At 33.5% G+C, this 24,615-nt stretch overlaps 2 protein-coding genes and 1 long non-coding RNA gene across 4 annotated transcripts in view; 2 read left to right on the top strand and 1 right to left on the bottom strand.

Annotated features, from left to right (window-relative positions):
- The window catches only part of LOC117106895 (tyrosine aminotransferase-like), a 23,803-nt gene extending 21,711 nt beyond the window's left edge, over nt 1-2,092 (bottom strand). Inside the window, exon 1 of the mRNA XM_033248412.1 lies at nt 1,954-2,092. The gene's annotated coding sequence lies outside the window, so the exon portion shown is untranslated. The remainder of the gene's footprint in view (nt 1-1,953) is intronic.
- Nucleotides 2,093-9,481: 7,389 nt separating this feature from the next.
- LOC117106914 lies at nt 9,482-11,877 on the top strand. The gene is made up of 3 exons (XR_004445154.1): nt 9,482-9,920; nt 10,636-10,724; nt 11,121-11,877. It is a non-coding gene; the product is annotated as an uncharacterized LOC117106914 (long non-coding RNA).
- A 2,594-nt stretch (nt 11,878-14,471) lies between these two features.
- LOC117106888 (cytochrome b5-like) lies at nt 14,472-22,747 on the top strand. Of its 2 annotated transcripts, XM_033248403.1 has the most exons (7): nt 14,472-14,698; nt 17,185-17,221; nt 18,239-18,330; nt 19,223-19,249; nt 20,104-20,147; nt 21,150-21,215; nt 22,029-22,747. In XM_033248403.1, the coding sequence occupies exons 1-6, from the start codon at nt 14,585-14,587 to the stop codon at nt 21,172-21,174; spliced, it is 339 nt and encodes a 112-aa protein (XP_033104294.1). In that variant the 5' UTR covers nt 14,472-14,584; the 3' UTR covers nt 21,175-21,215; nt 22,029-22,747. The 2 variants fall into 2 exon arrangements, with proteins under 2 accessions (XP_033104294.1, XP_033104293.1); XM_033248402.1 differs by lacking the exon at nt 21,150-21,215 and having other exon boundaries at nt 14,484-14,698.
- The last annotated feature ends 1,868 nt before the right edge of the window (nt 22,748-24,615 follow it).

Genomic DNA, 24,615 nt, shown 5'->3' with positions numbered 1-24,615 from the left:
TTTTGTACAGGTCGGTTATTATTATATTAATATGTATGCTAAAAAGCTAAAATAATGGAAAATGGCAACCATTTTGTATTGTAATAGCTCAAAAATGTGTACAATATTTAGTTAACTGTTGTTGTAATTGTTATGAGTGGATTTCCAATTGAATACTGCATTTGAATGACATAAATTTACAATATTAGTGACAATTCTAGGAAAAGTTGGCGGCAATTTTGAAACTGCTGGCAACCCCCTTACGTATGAAAAAAAAAATGTTGCACATACTTTTTTGATTTATCTATGTCTACTCTACATCATATTCAAGTTTTTAAAAATATAGCAAAAAAAAATGCAACCTCTGATATTGCTGCATTTCGGACTAAACTTAGGTTGAAAATAAGGAAGTTGGTAATCCGATAGGCTTTAAAATCGCATGTCAAAGGGAAATAGTCTGCACGAGTCCTATAATGTTATTGTACAGCAGATGCATACACTACCAGTCTATTCATACACTACGTGCGAGTTTAAGTACAAAATGAAGGTACCAGAGATTGAATGCTACAACATTTCAATGGAATCTGATTGAGACATAATATGATTATAATAATGAGAAAACTTCGAAAGTGATCAGAAAAAATGAAAATGAGAGAAAGCTTGTACAACAATGAAGATTATGAGAGGCTATTAAGTAGGGTGTAGATTAAAGTTTTTTCATTCTCACAATAAAGATCGGAATGTTCAATTATGGCCTCCCTCTCTCGGAGTAACATTCGTTCTATGTTATTTAAATATAATCGGTACATCTGTTGAATACAGTATATACTACCTTGAGGAAATTGTCATGTAGTTTAAATAATAGGCTACTGAACTTGCGAATTCATTTAAACAAAGAGTTTGGTTCTTTATAGGGGAACACAAAAACGTACTACTTTTTGTACAAATACGTAAACGCGAATGAGAAATTTTCTCGATAAGAAGATAGCGAAAGCTCTCTAATGAAGATCATGAAAAATAGAACAAGAAACTATTCTTGCCAAATGAAATATTACCATTGTTATAGTCATTGTAATATCATACTGAACAAAATTAAAAGGGAAAAAAAACTAAGGAAGGAAGAGGAAAAAAAATCTCTCTTCTGTCATCTGGAGTACCACAGCAGCAACAGTAGGCCTACAGTACAGAGCTTTAAACTGACATGCATTTCAGAAGATCCAAATGGATGGTTGAGCACTATGATACCTGCTTATACATAGTAATAATTATATATAGAATAAATGCAGAGGTTAATGGAAGTGCAATTTTTGTAGGCCTATTATATTTTAAGTATTTTAAAGTAATAATTATTAGCCCTGATAGATTGAATAAATGGAGGTCCACGACATTGTCTCAGCAGTTGTCATTAAACAATCACTTTCATAATACTATAATAGCCTAGACTCAGCATTGTGTCAATGCAACCCCAACACCTTCTTTTCCAACATGGCAGCAAATTATATTGCACCACCCAAGTACTGGAGGTTAAAATACTAAAAATGGCCAGGAATTAAAGCTTTTTTTTTTTTTTTATTGATATAGGTAGGGATTATTTTATGATTTAGGCCTAGGCCTAGTTCTACATTCTCAATCTTCGCAATTGATCCACATACCCAATTTACATCTGGGCATGCCATAAATCACATAGTTGTTGAGCGACATGACCGAATACTGTACGCCACTGATGATGCATGCTATAATACTCTCCTCACTTTACCAATTAGGCTTAGGACCTAGCCTAGGTCCCTACTTACTACTACTATACTAGGGCCTAGCTTCCTAGAGTACTAGCTAGGCCTAGCCTACTAGGCCTACTACTACTACTGTGTACTGTTGCTGTACCACAGCGATCGGTATACAGAAATACTGTAACTGATAGTATCCTCTAGCCTGGTTAAAAGTAAATTTGACACTCTTCCCTTAAGTAAAACTAACCTGTAAAATAATCACTAGAGTTTTGATTATAATAGCTGGTATTTATCAAATACAGCACAGGCATACGTAGGAGTTCCTGTCTCGTGTTGTTTTGTACCGGTCCACCAGTACGTGTCGTATTGTGTCGTCGTAGTATGTAGTATGTTGGTCCAAAGAGTATAAATAGAACAAGAGAGCAAAGTCCCGTTCGTAAAAACGTCATGCCTGTGTAGGACGCCAACTAACGGTTGTATATTCTTTTTATTACCCAGTGCAGCGCGCGCGATTTTTTTTTTCCGTACGAAACATTTACATGAAACTCCACTCGAGCCATCTCGACTGAATCGACTCGGGCCGAAAATCTCATATTGCAGAATTCAGGAGGTCAAAAGGTCATCAACAGATAAACGTCTACAAAATGCAAACAACATCTGAGAGAACGTCGCTGTCTGATTTTTAAATTTTATTTCTTCATGAGTAAATTTCTCTCCCCCACCCTTCAATTTAAATCATTACTTAATTTTAATTTTGATTATCATAGTCATTTTACCCGCTCTTCAAATCATCTTTATATTCCCTTTCATAGAACTATTTGTTTCTAGCACAATATTCAATATACTGGTCCTAAGCTATGGAACAATCTCCCTCACTCCATTTATAATTCCTACTCTAAAAAAAACTTCTGTTCAAGACTGAAAAAACATCTCTTATCAAGTAATGCATAATTTTCTCCTTTTACTCATTCTCGATCTCCATTACCAACTCGTTACATTTTGTTTTTGTCCCAAAATTATAAAAGAAAAAAATGCATTTCTAGCATCCTCGTGTTGTCTGCTTCGTCTGTCTTGTCTCTTGTTTCCCGTTGTCCTGTCCTATCCCCTGTTGTCCTGTCCTGTTTCTGTTTTGGCTTTGGTTTTTCTGTGTGTTTATTTCAGGGCAGCCCTACACAAGCTTCGCTTTCTAGGTTTCGCCCCTCAAAATTGGCTGGTTATTTATTATTTGCATTATTATTACTTTTGAGAAATAAATGTTTTTTTAACTTAAACTTGAACTTGAACCCAGGCTAGTGGTAGACTTGTGTGTACAGTAAAGCGCTTTTTGTGTCTACTGCCCCATCGGGGGCCATTGGCCATTGTCATGATGTAGCAATTAAAGATGGCGGAAAAGGGTAAATCCGGTGGAGGAATGATGGGCACTACTACCACTAGGTAGGGGGGCGGCCTCAATCGAATAGCGTTCGGAACTCGAACAAAATTGCGTTCGAAACTCGAACATGCGTTATATACGGGTATAAAAGTGTTTTTAGTGATAATAGTGTAGGCCTATACAGAATATTGTTATGGAAGAAAATTTTCATTAAAAATCCAGATGCACTACAATAATACGCACATCTGCATATTGAAGAACATAAGACTGAATTCAAAAACAAAAACTCCTGTATAAGGCAGTAGACACACGCTCTCGCTGGGAGCTTTTTTTTTTAATTAGGCCTACTCAAACATTATTATATTTATAGCTGCCAAGTTGAGCGGTGTTGCTTGCTTCATAGAGAATCACACCCACCGCCACCATTATTTCGGCTAAGGTTGCGGACATTTTTTAGCACCTTATACTCTGGAAAGACACCTCGAGTCATCAGAAACTTGAAGTGATTGACTGGAAACCATTAAAAAAAATGAAAACCTTCCACTATGAAAGATATAGGGTCTAGGTCTAATGTATTATAATAAGGCTGATGGCCGGGAATCGATAAACTGTATAGTTCCTGCTTTTTATTCTGTTTTTCAAATGTTGCAGTATCAGAAAAGCGCGCCATTTAGGGATGAGATTTTCAGTCTCATTGTGAGATCAGCTTGAGTCTGCTAATTCTAAGTGAGACCATAGAATCTACGGGATTTTGGATTGCAAAAGGTTTGTCAGAGGGTCATTAATTAGTTAGACAAGCTGTAGGCCTATTCCCATATTTACCGGGTGTTATTTATATGATCACACGCACATGATGGGCACATCACTACGGGCCACGTACACAAAATTTGAAAGCCTGCTGGACAGAGCAAAAAGCCTTGTCTAGGAACGTAAAATTTTAGGCCTAGGCTATATTTGACAAAAAGGTGACATGCCTAAATGATGACCATGATGAGATCACATAATGACCATAATAGGGATCATGATGGGCATACAATATTTTTTTTGTCAAAGACAAATTTGATTAAGGGTGCTAACAGATAGGCCTAGGCACTGTACAGTATGTCACTGGAAATAGTGAGAACGACTTAGATAGAAGGCCTTATTAAATGCTGCAAGTGATTTCGCCGAAAAAATATAAGATGGCTTTTAACTACCGTAAAACCTCGAATTGAAGCCCATGGGCCTCTTATTTTCTTTGCAAACTTTGGATGGGCTTCTTTTCAAGGTGGGCTCTTTTTTTAGACTACTTTTGCAAAGTAAGGCTTCTTTTCAAAATGAACGCTGTACATTTTGTGAATTTGTATTATAAAACAATAAATAATATAAGGCCACTGTAACATATTATCATGGAGTGTAATTTAGCTCGCATTAATTTAATAATTTAATCGCTTCTATTTAATTTATTTTGTTTTCTGAAATTCATGTACAGTGTATGTGACTGTATTATCTTGAAAAGAAGCCTATGCTATCTTGAAAAGAAGCCCATGGGCTTCATTTTGAGATGGGCTTCTTTTCTAGGTTGATTTTGCAAACTAAAAAGGGGGCTTCAATTCGAGATTGGCTTCATCTCGAGATTAAGTGGACTTCGCGATTCGAGGATTTACGGTGATACGATACTGTAAGTCGTCTGTCAACAGGACAGAGTATTAACAAATGGAGATAAAAGAAACAGGTAATTCTGGTATGTTTATCTCTAGATTTGTATTAGATACCGTAGCCTAATCACCATATTGATGAAGTCATCAAAAAAGAAAATAGAATTAATGCCTATATTTAAAATAAATAGTTAAGGAACAGGAAGTTTCTAACAGATTTTTTTTTTATGGTGACCTATTTTGGAAGACAGTCGGTCTTCCCACAATCAATTACGCATGTAGTGTCTGGTTTACAGTAAAACATCCGTTGACTGTATTGGAAACTTTCAATACCAAATGGCAAGATTTTTACTTAAATCCCCAAGATGCCAAAGAGGCCTTTTATGGTGATCAAGGGTGGCATTCTGTAGAATCCTTCTAGACAAACATTAGAACTGCATACAAATAGACTTAAAAACATGGAAGAGGTGGCCAATATTTCTTTTTCAAGCTATATTTGAAGTATATGATGTTCAAAATGGCAATGTTAAATAATATTAAGAGAAGTCTCAATAATTATAATGCATTAGATCGTTTCAATCTTATAATAAAGCTTTTTAACAAATGTATATGATAAATCAAATGGTTTGATCGTGCTCAAAAAAGTCGTCACCGGACTACACATTACATATAAATCTGAACCATTTTGAGTCATACCTCCTTGACAAATGTAACTCATTGTGAAGTGGCTCTTAAATTTAAAGCTCGATCAAATTCTCTAGATTTAGAAGGTCACAAGAAGCCTGGTCAACTTTAAACACAAGCCTTGCAAATTATGTAAAAGTGGTTGTAAAGAAACAGTAAATCACTTTGTTTTTAAAAAATGCTGTAAATTTCATAATATTAGAGATGCAACTTTCAGGAACTTAAAAATGAACTTAATGAATACAAACTTGATATTTTGGGATGTTTACTTCAAGTTTAGCATATTTTAGACACCATATTTTCTTTGATGACCTGTCTATCCATAATGAATTTCCCCTTATATACGGTACACTTTGATTTATTCTGATTACAATGATGAAAGTTTTATTTTTGACAAATTTGTAAAAAAATACCTTTATATCGCTTGGATGAAGAGCAATGAGCTGTAATGCTATCTTCTAGAACATCTGCTAAATTTGAATTTCATTCTGCCCTGGTCCGTGAAATTAAGTGCAAGAAAAAAAAAACAATTACAAAAAATGACGTTCCGTTAATTTTAAATGAATACTGTGTACAGGTTTTTGTGCAGCTCAGTTTGTTTCATTTCATTTACTAACCTTATGATAATAACACTTTCTGAGATATGCAAATAAGGGTAAAACATTACGGTAACTTGCTTGGTTTTGTTTTATGTTATGCTATTCTACCCGGTTTTTTTTTTTTGTTTTTTTTTTTTTTTTTTTAAATTTTAATTAGTGTAAGTTGTTTTTGGACTTTATTTTTGCTTTCCTTTGTTTATATTTTATATTCTTCTTTGGTGCACCATCAAAGTGGTGGGTGCAGTACTGAATGGGTGCCACTGATCTCTGAAAGTGAACCCAATAAATCGTATCGTATAGTCATTAGAGGGCGCTATTTATATAATTCGATGAATTGAATTGCATATATCATGATATCATGTTATCGCATCATAACGTATCATATCATATAATTTATTTCGCCTTAGATATTTGTTGAACCATGGAGGAATTGTTTAACCAATACAAAAAAATTGAATGTGGCAGAATTATCAAAATGTTATAAAACGATAAATAACAGTCAAGAGGGACGATTTGATATTAATATTAAAAGAATAACCAAAGTATGGAGGCCGTATTACAATAATGTTAACAAGCCTGTATATGTATGAGGCGCCTAGTGTAAATTTATTATTTAACACAATTATTTAACATTTAATTGAATAGATCACCCATTATTTATATATAATGCATTTACGTCTAAAAGATTATATGTAAATAATTGCGTTAACGTTTCATTATGTATATATAATTAGTTTACTGATTACATTATATTATATAAATAATTAAAGGCTAACCAAACATTATTCATATATAATAAGGTTACTGGTTTCATTATATATAAATAAGGAAGGGGTAACACATCATTATATATCAATAATGAAAAATAACTTTAAAATATTTATAAGTTCACTGATTCCATTATATATAAATAGTGAAAAGGTAACAAATCGTTATATATTATAAATAATGAAAAGTAACTTACGATTATTTATATATAAGTTTAATGATTTCATTATATATAAATAACGAATTGACTTCAAACTCATTATTAGATAAGTTTGAAGTCAATTCATTATATATAAATAACGAATTGACTTCAAACTCATTATTAAATAACTGCTTTTACATTTTATTATATATAAATAATAGCTGTCGCAAAACCATTATAGGCCTCTGTATATAATGTTTGGACTTCAAACTCATTATATGTAATGCACACGTGTTATCGTGTCAGTTATATCTAAATAACGGATTTTACTTCAAATTATATATAAATAACCTTTGAGGTCGAGTGCCATTATATATAAATGACATCGTAGGAAGCCATGGTTTATAAATAATATTCGTTATGCAAATTACGAAGTAATAAACATTCACCAGTTGTCTAAAGTTACAATTAGAGTCTATTTACCTATAAAAAATGCACAGCAAGGGATACAGCAGATTATTAAATCCAGACAGGGGCGGATTCAGAGATGTCCAAAAGGGGGGGGGGGCGAAAGGGGGAGGGCCAAAATTTGGGCCGATCGAGACAATAATGTCCTAGGGGTTTCCGGGGGCATGCTCCCGCAAAATGTTTGTGTTCTAGACGCCCGAAAATAACATTTGAGGCGTTGTGGGCTATTATTTTTTTTCTTTTTCTTTCTTTTTTTCATTCTTTTTTTACCTCCCAAAAAGGGGGACCGAGCCGGGCCGCCCCCTCCCCCTAAATCCGCCCCTGCCAGAGGTGACGGAACTAGGGGGTGCTGTGTTATGGAGAGTAATGTGTGACCGGAAATGGTCTGCAGTCAGTTGGTAGTTACCATGTGCCAGTGATGTTGGAGTATACCGTATAGTACAGGAAGATGGAACTATTATGTAGGCCTAATGCATGAATAAAGTTCGGAGTTTGTCGGATAGAGAAATGATTTTTATTTTAAGTGCTCCCTAAATTCATAAGTGTAAGCTAAATTGCGGTGATTAATTTAATTAACGAAGATATGGAGACAATTATTTCAAAATTCCCTCTTTCCAAGAGGGGGATGCTTTAATTGTGAAAATGAGTACACCGCGGTACTCATTTTCACAAAGAAATACACACAACTGGCTAGCTAACAATATGCCAATGTTACAAGAACACCTGGGAAGAAAGGTACAATCACGTTGTTGCCTAGCAAACGCCTGTACTGTATGGGGGGATGTGTATAAGAGACTACTGATGTACTGTGTAGCGGGGGACGATGAGGCAAGCCTAGGCCCAGGCCCAACTAGACAGTGCAACAATATATGTGATAGGGCAAAGCATCCAAGTGCAATCTTAGGCAATGGTGTCTGTTTATCCATGAAAAAAGCACGTCGGGAAAGTTTGCCTTAGGCCAGGAAAAGGTGACGTAATCTAGCTTATGACGTATGCATGCCAACTATATTGTGAGTGTGACGTCACCAAAAACATGAATATTTTCTATTATAACCAAAATATTAACTATAATAAATATTAAACTACAAAGTTTATGGGCGTAAATTCTCTTAATATGAATTAAGGGTTGCACAATCTCCTTGCCATACAAATTACAGCTCGGTAACGCGAGAAACGAATGAGTGTAAAAACGCGCATTTTAGAACGCATTCCTAACCGTGTTTTTGTTTTGAGGCCCGTTTCTACTGGGGAAAATTTTTTTAATAACCGTTTAAACACGTATTTTTTTGCTCAGCAGAAAGAGGAAGAGAACTAGTATAGAAAATCATTCAATTGATTGTTGCCGCCAAATTGACATAGCCTCGATGATCTCATGTGAATTTGGGTAGATTAAAATTGTAATGCGCCTACCCTTTCGATGGTTACATGTTGAGAATACGGCTGCTGCCCTCCCCCCGCCTTTTGGAATATCCACCTATTTTGGGTATTCAAACTTTTTCGACATGGTGAACCTATTTCGATTAAAATGTTAAAGTGATTACATAAGAATTAGATGAGTCACTGTCAATTCGCGGAAGAGGAGTGTTCAAAATATCGGTAATATTCGTATGGGACTAATCAGATGGCTGACGCCGTTCCTTGTCGGCAATTGTGCATTACAATTCATCTACAATTCTCATCTATATACACTAAATAATCTTTACATTCACAATTTCATCTGAAAAAAGTTACCAACAACGATGGAGTGACGGTGTATTAACAGCTGTGGGAAAAACAAATTATCAGCCTGCTGTTCTCTGTTTGAATAGTGATCGTATTTGAACAATAATGATGCAGCAACCGGCTTGGTCAGCTTGTTAAAAATTCAGAGCCTTCTGTTGTTTGCCCATAGATCAAATTTGGGAGTGGTATACAATACGATTTCAAAACATTGTCATTGTAATGAAACAACTATAATATTGAAAACAAACAACTTTTATAAACAAAATCGGTGTACGAATTTAAATAAATATTTACAATAGATTTTAATGGTCCACTTGTTACCGTATCAAATTTTACGACCAATTTTTACATGCATTTGTGAGTGAGTGTGTAATAGACATGCATAACATACATTAGTGGTTAGCTGTAGAATATCATAGACTGATTCATTTACATGCTTGGTCATCTTGTAAAATCATTTAGAAATTATTGTTGGAGGCGTCGTAATTTCAACACTTTCTAAGAATAGGGTCCGTATCTCATATAATTGCCATAGACCCGGTTTTGTACACACTCGCTGAAGTAAATTTCAAAGGAAACTGTTTTCCCCATTTTTCTTATTGTAAACGTGCAATACTGTAGGTCCCTAGTTGCTGGAGTCACCAAATGAGCAGGACTAATTTCGACGTAAGCCAGTAAAAATCTCGATTTTGTCCAGGACTCTAGACGTATTTTTCGGATCGTTTTCGGTTTTCATCCAGCGGCGTGGCTTTCAATCCAGGTCATTGTAAGTTTAGAGCTTGACGGTTTCGGATGTGTTCGTTTAGAGTTGAAATTGAATCGGTAAGTTCCATTTTCAAACATTTATTACCGTATGTCTTAGAATTTGGAGTCTTAGAAGTGTTAAGGTCATGATAATTTTAGTGGGATGTTTAGATCAGTGTGAACCTAATATTAGGTTAGGCTAGGTCTAACCTAATATTATTCCATTAGCTTCTCTACCTAGGGTAGATCTAGGCTTAGGTTAAGTTATGGCCAGGCCTGGGATTTATCAATCTCAGCTTAGCAAATATCAAAAAAATAAGTCAAAAAAGTTTATAGATGTCCCTAAGCAAATATCAGCAAATATCTTTACTTAAAAATCGTCTAAGATGCATCATACGTACAATCGACTTTTTAATTTTAAGCATTTTTAAGTTAACTAAAGCAATATTGATAAATTTGACTGAAGCAAAAAATGATTTCTAGTTTGATAAAGGAACACCGTTATTTTTCTATTTGATATTAATTAGAAATTGCCAGATTGTTTTAATGTCTAGACGCCATATTGTAATTTTGTGACGATAAATATATTTTCCATGATTATGCTTAGGAGGTAGGTGTATAATTTGATATCCAAATATTTTAAATAAATCAACATCTAATAAAATATCGAATAAAATAATTTATCGATAATTATATTGAATATATTTGTTAGTAAAACAGCTTTTATGTGTGAATTTGGTAACAAATATTGTGCTTCAATCTTATTAATTTACACATGTACTTTTGTTTGCAGGTTGTTGGTGGTTGCACACAATCCAGGCCATTGTCAGTTTAGAACTTGACGTTGTTGCATGTGTTCGTTTTAGAGTTAGAATTGAATCAGTAAGTATTCTATTTTCAAACATTTATTATGTCAAGTCTCAATTGCTTAATGTTAGGCTTAGAAGTGTTAATTAAGGTCACGATGATTTTAGTGATGTTGAGATCAGTGTGATTGTGTCCTGTTTGTGAGATTTTTAATGCAGCTATGGTTGTGCTTTTTTTTAATAATTTTTTAAATAATTAGGCCTAGGCCAAACATCATATTTGGAGGTAGGTGGATATTGATCTCCATATCTTGCTAATAAATCAACATCTAATAAAATATCTCATAAAATAATAGTCATCGATAATTATATTGAATATATGTTATAGTAAAACAGCTTTTATGTGTGAATTTGGTAACAAATATTGTGTTTCAATCTTTATGTTAATTTACACATGTACTTTTGTTTGCAGGTTGTTGGTGGTTGCACATGTATATTGTGGGTTTGCAGCTTGAACAGAGTACCCCGCGGAAAAGACCTCAAATACCAACAGGTGCACGTCATCGGATGACATTGGCCGATGACGAAATGATCTGAGATTAGGTCATTTACCTGATGAAGATACTATTTTGAATCCGGTTTAAATACTGTTGTATTTAAACAAGTTTAAATATTAAAAAGCATATTGATGATAAAGCATTTATTTAAATAATGAAAATCATATTGTGGATAGAGCAATGAAAAGCATACATTGTAGATAAAGCATTATTTTATTTAAAGATTTTAATACCGAGAAGCACGATATGCATAAACCATTTTTTTTTAATAAACAGATTTAATTTCTGTGAGGCATGTTCTTCATTTAGCCACTTTTTGAGACAGTTTTAAATATTAAGAAAATATTAAAGAGTTTTAAATATTTTTTTGTTAAAACAGGTTTAAATACTGTGAAGGCTAATTGTGGATAACACTTTTTTTAATACATATTTAAATACCGTGAAGCATATTGTAGTTAACAATAAAACAAGATCGACTACTAACATGTCTATTAGTATATTATATGTTGTTTTGTAGGCAGTGGCTTAGCTAGATGGGGTCAAAGGGGGGCACGTGCCCCTTGCGCCACGTTTGAAGGGGCGCTGAAATGGGAGAATGAGAGTAAAAAAATAAGCACTTTTTTGAAAAACACGACGAAATTAATGTACTCCGTCAGGCATGAATATTTTAATAAGAACCCGAATGTAGTTGTTTTTAGTGGCAAATTCATAGATTGTGATTTCTTTTCAGTCCATTTCGACCGTTTTCTCTTGTTTTTTATCCTATTCTGTAATGACTAGATAACTAAAGCTCATCCTGCCATATCTCAGAGCCACGATAGGAAAAGCAAGACTATCTGCTTTGGCACTACTTAGTATTGAGCGTGATGAAGCAGACAACATTGCTAACTTTGATCATGTTATTAACTTATTTGCTGATACAAAAGCACACAATTCAGTTGCAAGTTTAAACAATGTTAAAAATTTAGCAACTTACAATACTCTATTATAAGATAAATTTAGAGAATAAGAATACTGAGATGTAGACCTATGCGATAAATACAACAGCCTTACAAATTAATATAATGGTAAAGTTGTATACAAAGTTCCGAACATTGTAAATGTAGTTTTAATAAGAAACAGGGATGGCGCCAGGGCCCCTTCGGGAATAGCTGCGCCCCTCCTCCCCTTCGTCGGAGAGAAAAACCGTATTTTGTTGGATATAAATCAAATTATATGTATTTTGTAAATATTAGTAGATTCTAAAATCGATTAAATAAGCCTTTGAAACCCATAAATTGTCAACAATTTTCTGGGTCTTCGCCCCCATCCCTCTAGGCCACTTTCCCGGGAAGATTTAAGCGACGCTCGATCATGCCCACTTTGCTCGCTTCAAGTCTTCCCCCTCGTCGGGGCATCCCCCCCCCCCGAACATTGGACCCCCCTCGGGCAAATCCTGGCCCCATTCCTGGTAAAAAGAACATACGAGAGCTAGGATAATAATAGTTATTCGGGTTTAAATAATGTTATTTAGACAGTGCATTATATGGACGTCCCGATGGACGTACAGTACGCATATGCTTAAAGTATATACAACCAATATCAATTAATTTCAAAATATTATAATTATAATTGGGAGGGGGGGGGGAAATTTTCTACTCTTGCCCCCGGGAGCCAGAACCTCTAGCATTGTAAACAAATTTTTTGAAACCCATTCTTATAAATCACTAAATCATACATTTCTACCAACCTTTAATACTAAAACTAAAAATCAGTAAACCCTTTTATGTACTGAAGTATCTATTAGTATTTACATCAATTGCATACTCGCAGCATTTTACTTTCTATTAGAAATTGCTAGTATAAAATTGAAAGATCAATTAAACACTCTAAAGATCGATTATGCCCTCTTATATATTATTGTAGGCCTAATAGGCCTAATGTGTGTGAAGTACTGTCTTTGTTAATATCGAATTGGTGAAATTGCGCATAATATTAAATACGTCTGTAACTATAATTTTATAAAGACTTGCAAATGCAAGTCAAAAATTAACTTTTAAATGAAGAAGAACACGAGCCAGTAATAATTTTGTTTATAATGTTAAAGTAAGAGAGGCCTACTGGTAGGCCTAAAGAATTATAGTAAAAACGGATTATACGATACATGCTAAAATGTTGTGATGGATGTAACATTCCTATTCGTCACGTGCTGAATTATTGGTCACTTTATATTATATACTGTACCATTATATTTATCCATTATATCAACCTCACTCACTGAAGTGGGCGTGCCACTTACCTACTACTATACTCTGCTGGTCCTTTCCCTGTAGGCCTACTATTAAACGTAATGGTACTACGTAAGATGGTGCTACCATGGACCTCATGGTGCTACAATATATTTACTCCGGTCCAAAGACATGATGCCAGGCTAGTGATCTGGAGATCGTGGGTTCGAGTCCCACCCGAGAACAACTTGCAAATTTTTCCGCAATTTGTTTTCAAACGTACTGAGTATTCAGTACATTTCCACGTCAGGTAGGGAAAAATTACACCTAGGCCTATACATGTGTTTCTCCTGACGCAAATCCAGTTTGTCTATTCCATCACGACAATAACAATTACTATCAATAGACAACTGTACTTAAAATTCACTTTCAATATTTGTTTTGCATATCGATTTTATGAAAATTTTAAAGTAACGTATTTTGCAATAAAAATATTTTAATATTGCTCATTTTAACTGTCGCCAACAAAATCAAACAAACAAATAAACGAAAGAAATCCTCATATAATCAAAGTAAAATTTTAAATAGCTCATTTAAGAAGATTAAATGAATTAGGCCTATTTCTTTTTATATATATTTACGTTGTTGTGATCATTAACTTTTAATTTTTACCGTTATTGCCATTTTAACATTTTTACCCTGTACAATTTTTAACTTTCTTTTTGTTGCATTTTATCAGTTCATGTACCACATTGCGAGAAATTAAATTTCCTTACTGAGGATGAATAAACGTTTTGAATCTTGGATCACCCAAAAAAAAAAAAAAAAAATATGCCTATATGTTCTCTACTTAAAAGTAATTTTATACTGCAAATATCAGTTAATTTGAGAGTCTGTGCATAAGAATACAGAAAATAATTATTTCCCATTCATATTTTAATTTAATCAAATAGCAAATAGATAATCAATTTAGGTACGTACCGGTACTGATGCTGCTGCAAGTAGTATCGGACTGGGAATCGCGGCAGCGCGCGGCGCGGCGAGGCGGACCACTAATTACCTGCACGCATGCGTATTTGATAGTAGGCCGCTGCTGCTGCTTATCTTCTTCTTGGTGGTGGTGTCTGTACTCAGCGATTTCGCAAGTTTTGGAAAAATATATTCAGCTAAAAATGAGTGATACAAAAACATACACATTAGAAGAAGTTAAAGAACATAACAATGGTAATTCACTCTGGCTTGTAATCCATGATAAGGTTTACGATGTAACAAAGTTTATTGATGAGGTGAGTATAAATAATTACACTTATCTAGCCTAGCTAGGGCCTAGGCCTAGTAGGTTAGCCCTAGCTTAGCCGGGGTCCTCACCTAGGCCTAGCCTAAGCGAAGTGGCCTAGGCCTAGGCCTTCGTAATAGTAGTAGGCCTAGTAGTAGTAGTAGTAGTGTTGCTAGCAAGGTCTAGCTTTATATAAAAAAGGAGAACAGACCTAGGCCTGGCGCTAATGCACTTTAGTACTGTAACACTTCTATCTTCAAAACTTGTCTTTTTACCTACTGTGTGCTCCTAACAATATCTTACGGTGTTTCTTCATTCAGATTCTGCTTAATAACATAGGTTTTTAGCATTTTATTACTAAAAACCACTGCCTATGGCTCCATCCGTCATCTCCAATGGCAAATTGGCGATCGAACCTAATGCTGTTGCCAGAATTCAAACTTTATGATTTGGTGTTGCCAGAATTAGTAAATCAAAATGAAGCTTCAGATATTCAGAACTTATTGTAGAGCGCAAGACTCCACTAAAACAGTATGACAATTTCGATGGCTCGTAAAAGAAGGGAAAAGGAAGGCAGCAGAACATGCATACATTATGAAAGTATGTATAAATAAATATATGTAGGTCCTAAGTGCAATGACCTAAGTATAATAATGGCCATGATTGATTGAAATAATTTTTGGGTCTAAATATAATACAAGTATTATGCATTTTAGGGTCTAAATGTAATAAAAGTTCTAAGTGTAATGATTTTTGTGCCTAAATGTAATAAAGGTCCTATGTGTAATAAGTTTTGGGTCTAAATGTAATAAAGGGTCAAAGTGTAATAATTATTGGGTCTAAATGTAATAAATGTCCTATGTGTAATAATTTTTGTGTCTAAATATAATAAAGGTTCTAAGAATTTTTGGGACTAAATGTAATAAAGGTTCTAAATGCAATGTCCTAAATGCAGTGTTATAATGGCCATGATTGACAAATGATTGATTGTAATAATTTTTGTGTCTAAATGTAATACAGTTCCTATGTGTAATAATTTTAGGGTCTAAATGTAATAAAGGTTCTAATTGTAATAAGTTTTGGATCTAAATGTAATAAAGGTGCTATGTGTGATAATTATTGTTTGCTCAAATTCGGTCATACTAATTACCGTCAACAGGGCCGCCAAGAGCGGCCACGAGCCCTGTGACATCTTCGCTGCTAGGACCCATTAGTTGAGGGTCTGGGGCCGCCAAGGACCTCGATTCGCAATGTTTGTCATCACTTCAAGATGTCTACCGATTTGTGAAAAAGGCGTATGGGCTATGCCTAGACAGACTCGGATCTCCATCTACCTAGGCCTTTACAGGGATTGTAGATGTAGAAACCTAAGGGTGGGTTATAGACATTTTAAGGGTGGGTGAGTAATAACTGTAAATAATAAGAGTGTATTTTATGGATGGAAAATTGAGTTAGTAAGGGTGGGTGAAGGTCCATGAAATTAGCTTTAGACTGGATGGAAAACTTTATGGCTGGGTGGCCCCACCCACCATCACTACTGTACATCCCTGCATCTACAGTAGTACTTGAGGCCTTACACCCCTGCTTAGGCCCACTACATTGTACATTCATACATTGTCCTTCATTTACAGTATATTACTATTAAAACTTTATCATGATTAAATTGTTGTAACAAAATGTCCATCTGTTAAAATATATAATTTTTGATCTATGTTCCTAATCTTACCTAGGCAGGCAGGCCTAGGCCTAACTTAAGAATATCAATTATTAAGAATAAGAATTATTATTAAACAGTTTTAAATACTGTATTTATGTTTACTACTACATACTTTACTGCCACTCTGCCAGGTAGTTGCTTGACTTCCCAGCCTCTGATGTTATTTCTTTTTCTAGGATTATTTGTTTCCATTTTGACATTGGAAATGTTTCCGCAGCACTTATCCGATAATTATTGGAAAGCAGTAATTTTTTCGCTGCAAAAACTGGACCCAATGTTTCCGATAAATTTTCGTAAAGAGTCAGATATTATCAGAAAAATCTCTGAATGTGAAGTGAAAATGAATAACTTTGACCAATGTCAAATCTTGCAAAGAATTCTTTTTGGAGATTTTCTAAGGGAAAGTAGCCTAGGGTCACCTGCTAGGTCAACAACACAGATTTTTTTTATGTTGAAAACATTGTGTTGTTGTACATAATGTTGCATGATACTGTAGAATAAAATATTTAGAAAAAATTTTAAGATTTTTATTACCGGTAAATTATAATTGCTGCAGAAACACGGCTTTTCCGTTTTAACATAAACAGCATGTACATACTGTACATAAACAGCTGGTTCATTTTGCACCCATAGTATTTTTAGTGAAACACCAGGGCTTGATTTTCTAACCTGGTACCTCTGTAGGCATGTTATAGTATAGACCTAGTCTTACCATAGTTAATACTGTATTTTATTAACTGTATTTTATTTTATTTTTTAAATTTTTTTTTTGTGCACAGCATCCTGGTGGTGAAGAGGTTTTACTTGAACAGGCAGGTGAGGCAATGGGCAGACATCTTTTCTTTGTAATTTAAAAAAGATGTACAGTAGTCACAATAAAAAAGAACATTTTTACATTAAAACTAGATTTGAACTCGTCACTGCGGACGAGTTAGGTGATCCGCCGCACTTTGACCCTCAGGAAGTGTGCGTGGTGTGGATTGAACAATTATGAAATGCTGAAAATGGGCTAAAGTATACGCTAATTCAGTTTTTTTTTAAAGAATTAGGAGCACGTTAAAAGATTTACTCCTATGTACAGTATGTGCACGTCATGACGCACGTGCGCATGATAAGGTCACAAAATTTTGACTCCTGATATGAGATCAACTCTCATTGATAAACGCCTTTTGGTGAGTGACTTCTTATCATTTATAATATTTATCATATAAAAATTCAGTTTTTTGAATTCAGATGGCAATATGACGACGTCACAATGTCCGATCAGTCATAATGATCTATAAAATCATATCTACAACTCATATGCTTTCAGAATATGCAATAAAAATTGGGGGTCGTCTTTCATCCTCAGGAGCTATATTAAATATATTCATAATTTTAAGCATATATAAATTTTGACGCGCACGTTATCTCAAATTTGCCGCAAGCAAGGCACATGCACGTTTCAACGAACATTTGGCTTGGCCTGGAATAGTCACAATAAGGTTTTCAATCTACGCGCAATTTTGCATTTTTACATTATCGATCATATCAGACTAACCAATTGCCATTATTTTATATTCTTTTTGTCCACAGTTGATTTACAGTATACCGTAGTGCATTACATGAATGAATATTTATAACAACAAAATTAAATTGTTCTTGTCAAACACAGTAAAAATATGTATGGCTCATAAGTATAGTACTTCTGTTTTTTATGTAATCTCTACATACTGTATTCAGTAATTTATCATGCTTTCAGTGCACTTATCTGTAAACTTCAGTTTGTCTGTATGCCTGGTTCCAAGCAGGAGGCAAATGTTGTATTTTAAATTACATTTCAAATGCTTACAGGCGGGGATGGATCGGAGTCTTTTGAGGATGTAGGCCACTCATCAGATGCCCGAGAACTAATGGAGGACTATTACATAGGTGATTTGGTTGAGGTAAGTTCTATGTTCATTTAGGCTGTTTATTTAACTGTAGAATTATAATATATTTAGTGCTTGCAGTACACCACATGGATAGTTCTGAAAAGAACTGTCGTTTGTTGAGAATGTCTCGACATTTCGATTGAGTTGCTTCACTTGTCTTCAGGAGAAATAGCCTCTCTCCTGGTAAAGAAACAAAATTTCATTTTAATTTTTCCTCCACCTCTGACAATTGTTTTCTTAGGCACAGAAAAATTTTTAAAAAATAATTTAAAAAAATAAATAAAAAAATAAATAAATAAAAAAAATAAAGTTTTATTGATGAATGTAAGCAGTGTGGTAATGAGATTAATGCTTTAAAGTTATAAAATTTAGGAAAAACTATATACCTTATTTTTGAAGATTGCAATAATAAGCGTAATAAAAATAAATAATATATTTTTTTTCTGAAATATCCATTTTTTCATAGTGGAGGGTGCTCTGTCAAAATTTTTTTTTTTAAAATCACCATTATCGGTAGTTGGAGTGTTTACTATAAACCAAAGTATAAAAAATCTTGTCTACTGTATTATACTGTAGTCATTCTTTATTAAAAACAATAAAAAGAATATGACATGGTTTAATAAGGTGCATGCAGGGTGTGAACAACAAAGATATAAGGTAAAACATGTTTTTTTTAAAGAAGAATCAATTAGTATTGGCAATTCACCCACTCCAGACGAGTGTATAGCATTCCATAGCATACTGTAGCTACAGGTCAATGCCAGCTTGCTAATTTGTTTTTTTATATGTTTTACATCATTTACTACTTAATTTAAAAATATTATTTTATCTTGTTTCATTATTTTTTTTAAATTATTTTACATCATTTACTCAATATTCGTTTTTTTTTTTTTTCTGGATTCAGGAAGATAAAGGAAAAGGATCAGCGAAGGTGTGTATTTTCTCTTTAAAAATCAGCAGAGTATGAAATAAATGTGGCAAAGACAAGCCAAACAAGTGACTCCTCTCAAAAATCAATTTTTTGTTATCAATACATTTTTACACAGTAAAATGAGAGATATGGTAAAAGAATCGCTATGAAGTTACAGAAGTTTAAACATAATGTACAGCTGTTTAAAGAACAATATTTGAGAAATCTCCCTTCAAAGTTTATGATATCAGGCGTTATCAGGCAGAACCCATCACCATATCATTAAAAATTGTTGTTTTAACATTGAAAATGGGGAAAATAACAACAAAGCATTATGTACAGATAAATGTTAGTTTAGTGCAATAAAATAGATTTCAAAAATGTTGAAATTCCAACATGTTTTGGCCATTATACGATTTGCAACAAGTGACTTGCTTGGATTGTCTTTGCCACCAGTTCAAGTGTTATACATTGAATTTTATTTTGATATGAAATGGATTTTAGCATTTAATGTACATACTGTTGAAAAGTCTCATCAGATACAAAAGTATTCTTGAGATATTCAATATTTTTCATAATAATCAAATAGATCAAAATGTTAAAATTTTTGTTAGAGTTACTGTCATTTGGGTTGTTTATTAGATACAAAAGTGATCAGCTGTAACTGTTCAAAAAAGAGTGTTGGTATCAAGTTTTTAATGCCGTGCATTAAAAAAAAAGTTATATTGTTAAAGCATGTTGAAAAATAATTCAGAATGGAATCTCTTACTTATTTTTGTGTTTTCACTTCTTATTTTCTTAAAACAGAAGAATTACATTATTAAGAATATTTGCATATAGAAATTACTATTTTTTTGTTTTGTTTAAATTTGTAGCCTGTGAATCCAGCAAGTGTTCCCGAAGATGATAACAGGGAGCCGTATGTATATTTCTGTTTACTTGACTTATTACTAGCTGTGTTACTACATGCACAGTATTTATTGGTTTTATTTTACCATAGCACATTGTAGTAAACCACTATCAATTATCACGCCACCATAAAAGAACCAACAACTATTCCAAATTATTATTTCAATAATAGTAATAATGTTAGACTTACCTGTGGAAGAGTATTTGAGTGGACCTGCTGAAAAGACATTTTGAAGAGAGGTATTGCACTTAAAGCCAGCATAGCCTCTAAGCACTTCATATTATGACACTCACCATCCGGTCATTGGATGGAACACATACTCAATTCCCTGGTGAGAATTCCATAATGTTGCAGCAAGTACTCAACACATTTTGTGTTTGAACCTATCATGTACCCACTTGTACTCCAGGGTGGAGGGAGACAACCATGGGTAAAGGGCTTAGCCAAAAGGACACAAGCAAAATGCACAGCGAAGGATTGAAACAGACCTCAAATGTAAGAAGCAAAATTCAACCCCACTGTGCCAAACCTCTTCTTTATTTAATTTAATCAAAGAACTTAAATAGCAGAAGAATGAGCGGCTCCGCGTATTTTGATTAAAATTGATGGAACATCCGCTCTCCTGTGAATGGGGTAAAATTTGAACATTTTACTAAGTGGAGAAATTACAGGAAACAAACGAACTAGAGCGGTGCCTTTATCATTGCCATATAGTGCCGCCGCGCGGACGGGGTAAAATTGCTCTCCGTGTACCCACAATGCCTTTCGAACGGATGTTCCACTATATTGAGAAGCTGCTCTATCTTCTGCTATTTATTATCTTTGATTTAATGTACTAATACTGACATATAACATGATTCTGTCATTGAGAGTGACGGAATTGTTTAAACTACAATGGCCTTAGATTAAAGTGAATTTTATTGTTTAATCATGCCCCAATTAAAGTGCATAAAGCCTCATACCTGATTAGGGTATGCTAACTAAACAACTGTTATAATTTTTTATGGATAGCATTTGCTGCCAAGTACTAAGTTGATAAGCTTTTTGAAGATTCCCAACAACAATCAGACCGTAGTTGTAAGTAAAGTCATTAAAAACATCTTGAGTTGAAATTGATTAAAACGTTTCTATTTGAGTTAAAGGTAGCAAGATATCAAACTTAGCATTGCTAGACACTGATTATCAATTTTTAAACTCAAGGAATGGTAAAAAAAAAATAAAATAAAATAATAATAATAATAATAATAATTAATAATAATAATAATAATAACAACAAGAAGAGCACTCAGTAGAGAGCATATCTCTGCCAACCGAAAATCCCTTTCTATAAAAAAAAAATCTTCCAAAATAGGTTTCTAATTTACTTCAGTCACCACCACTACCACCTCACTTCACGCCACTCCTCTTCAGAAAAGCACAGTAAAAATCCGAAATGATTTCACCAAAATTTACTGTCGGCCTATTTTCCCTACACATACAGTAGAACCCCTCATTTACGATCCCCGATTTTACGAATTCCCGATTTTACGAACGTAATATAAAGGTGATGACGTCATAAAAATTGAAGCGAAAGATTAAAAAAAAAAAACCTGCTCGAATTGTACCTGTTATTACCATGCATACAACACAACACACCATACTATACAGTACTATGTAATTCTCAAGTGAAGGAGGCCCTCTAACGGGCCTCTTCAAATTCAGTGTTTTTTATGGCTTCACACATGTGCATGCGACAAATTTTACTTCTCTTTCAAACATCGTTTTCAGCTTTAAAATTCAACATAGTGCTTGATTGTTTTATTGAATGATCAATATATATAATAAATCGGATTACATCTGTCTCTTATACACATCTTGTGATATTTACTTGAATCTTTTCCTTTTCCACAGTTCAACTATATGGTCTTGGCTAATACCAGCTGGCATAGCCCTATTGGTGGCGCTTGCCTACCGCTACTACCTTACATCGTCTACCTAACACCTTATCTGATGTGAGCTACTAGTTCTGTGTCCATTGATAATTGCTATCCCTGTCATGCTGAACCTCTTTGAGTATCTTCATAATCTTGAACACAAATGTGGACTAATTGAGAAAATGAATGCCTGTTGAACGTTTTTGATTTTGATCAACTGTAATGAAAATAATAATTGCAGCTGAAAGTAATTCAATCATTATTATGCACTTTTTAATAAGAATAATTTTTTACAAGGGACCATAATAAACAGTTCCACATGGTTTGTTTTCAGTGTTTTGTGTTTGATAAATACAGTATTGATAGATTAAGGTGGGGCCTACTGTACTTTGAGAAACATCTATTTTATATTAGAGTTCATACACTGTTTTATGTGATAAATATCTTTGATTTTCCCATATATGGGCATGATATGATAGCATAGCATTATACTCATATTGATAGAAATACAAATATATTTGTCACATTTTATAGTTTGGTCAGAGGCTTATTGTATAATTTTTAAATAACATATTTTTGTGATTTTTAAAAGAAAAGAATAAAGCCTTTTTACTGTCACTACCATTATAGTCTATTTTACACCAGATTTTCTGGGCCTATTGATTTTCTTCAAGAATAATTTATTCTGGGTTATCTGAGGGCTTTATCTTGTAATGAGTAAAAAAATGATAATGCCGAAAAAGGGGATAAGATTAGTGATGATAAAAATTTATTTTGCCTAAAGGCCTGTTTATACTGTACTTGCAATGATAACGATAACGATAAAAAGCTAAAAAGCAATTTTTCATATAGAAAATGAAAGAAATAAGAGAAGTTTTTACACTGGGACGATTCGATAACGAATTATCGTGTATAAAATAACAAAATTTTTTGACAGATCAATTCAAATGATATAATCATGAAAAAAATCCCATAAAATCGATTTTATGTCATTTGAATTGATTTGTCAAAATATTTTTTTATCGTATACACGATAAATCGTTATCGAATCATCCTAGTGTAAAAACTTCTCTTAATTCTTTTATTTTCTAAATGAACAATTGCTTTTATCTTTTTATCGTTACCGTTGCAAATATAAACAGGCTTTTACTATGCATTTGGAACTTTATATATTTTCAAAACAAAAAATATTCACTTCTGAGATTATGAACTTGCTCATTCTTCATTTCTAACCACGATGCTTGTATTCTTAAATCTTAATAGAATCTTGTAGAAATCATTGTTGATAAATTATATAAAAATGATTTTTTTTTTAAATTTCAGTTTAATATCTATTATAACTTATAATAATGATATATCTTGTTACTTGTAGTGACCAATAATTATTGTAATTCAGATAAAATGAATAAATTACCACAGATAAAATCATTGCAAGTTTTGTTTTTAAATTACTTATGTATTTGATTTAAAGATAAATTATCTGTTATGAAATTTTCGAAAACCTTTAAAAAGACAAACTGTATAACAAATAGCTGATTTAAAAGGGTTAAATACGCCATTAACTTAAAAGTCAGGCTCCGGAGGAAAAAAATTGTTTGATGTTGTAGAACTGATTTTTCTAAGACAGAAAAAAGTTGTTTGACGAAAAACTGGGGAACGGTGAACGAGATACAGATTTTTGAATATTTAAAAACTGGGGGAAAATGGCGGTTATGCCCCTTTTTATAAAGTATATAAAATAAAGTATAAAAAATCATCAAAATGTAATCCGAAATTTCGGATTAGTAATCCGAAATAACGGATTAGTAATCCGTTATTTCGAATTAGTAACTCGTTATTTCGGATTAGTAATCCGAAATAACGAATTACTAATTAAAAATTTCGGATTAGTAATCCGAAATAACGAATTACTAATTCGAAATAACGAATTACTTAATTCGAAATTTCGGATTATTAATCCGAAATAACGGATTACTAATTCGAAATAACGGATTACTAATCCGAAATAACGAGTTACTAATTCGGATTACTAATCCGAAATTTCGGATTACATTTTGATGATTTTTATATATACTTAAGTGGCACGAATAGGCTTTCGTAGATTTTAGTTGTAATTCCATTTACAGGTTCTGTATTTTTATAGGGCCTTTAACAATATTTGCAAAATCTTGAAATGGGGCTGTAAATTGGTGGTTAAGGTGCTTGCCTTTTAAGCCGAGGGGTCATCAGTGTGAAACAAATTTAATTTCTACTGTTCGCGTGTAAATTATCAAATTAAAAAAAGTCTTGTTGAATGTGTATTAACTGCTTTTTTGTCAGTGATAGCTAGGATTTTCACGCCAGTGATGGGGTGGGGATAAGCTATCCGACAGGTTGTCTGACACATACACATTCGGAGACAATTCTGCCCTACTCTGAGAGAAAAGGCATTAAGTAACAAAATCATAATAATAATAATAATAATAATAATTTATTTCGGAAAAACGCTTTTAAAACAGCGGCTTCCATTACAATAATGGTGCATCCAAAGTAACAAAATGAAATGTACAAAGAAAGTCGCAGAA

Source organism: Anneissia japonica, unplaced genomic scaffold, assembly GCF_011630105.1.
Source record: "Anneissia japonica isolate Jap-2015-1 unplaced genomic scaffold, ASM1163010v1 scaffold1165_len1893470_cov193, whole genome shotgun sequence".
Classification (NCBI taxonomy): Eukaryota; Metazoa; Echinodermata; class Crinoidea; order Comatulida; family Comatulidae; genus Anneissia; species Anneissia japonica.
This window is presented reverse-complemented; position numbering and strand designations above follow the sequence as displayed.

Bases quoted from the DNA above. Each gene is read 5' to 3' on its own strand.
- LOC117106888 (XM_033248402.1), top strand. From the start codon at position 14,585: ATGAGTGATACAAAAACATACACATTAGAAGAAGTTAAAGAACATAAC. The intron at 14,699-17,184 runs GTGAGTATAAAT...TTTTGTGCACAG, and splicing joins TAACAAAGTTTATTGATGAG to CATCCTGGTGGTGAAGAGGT. The intron at 20,148-22,028 runs GTATGTATATTT...CCTTTTCCACAG, and splicing joins GAAGATGATAACAGGGAGCC to TTCAACTATATGGTCTTGGC.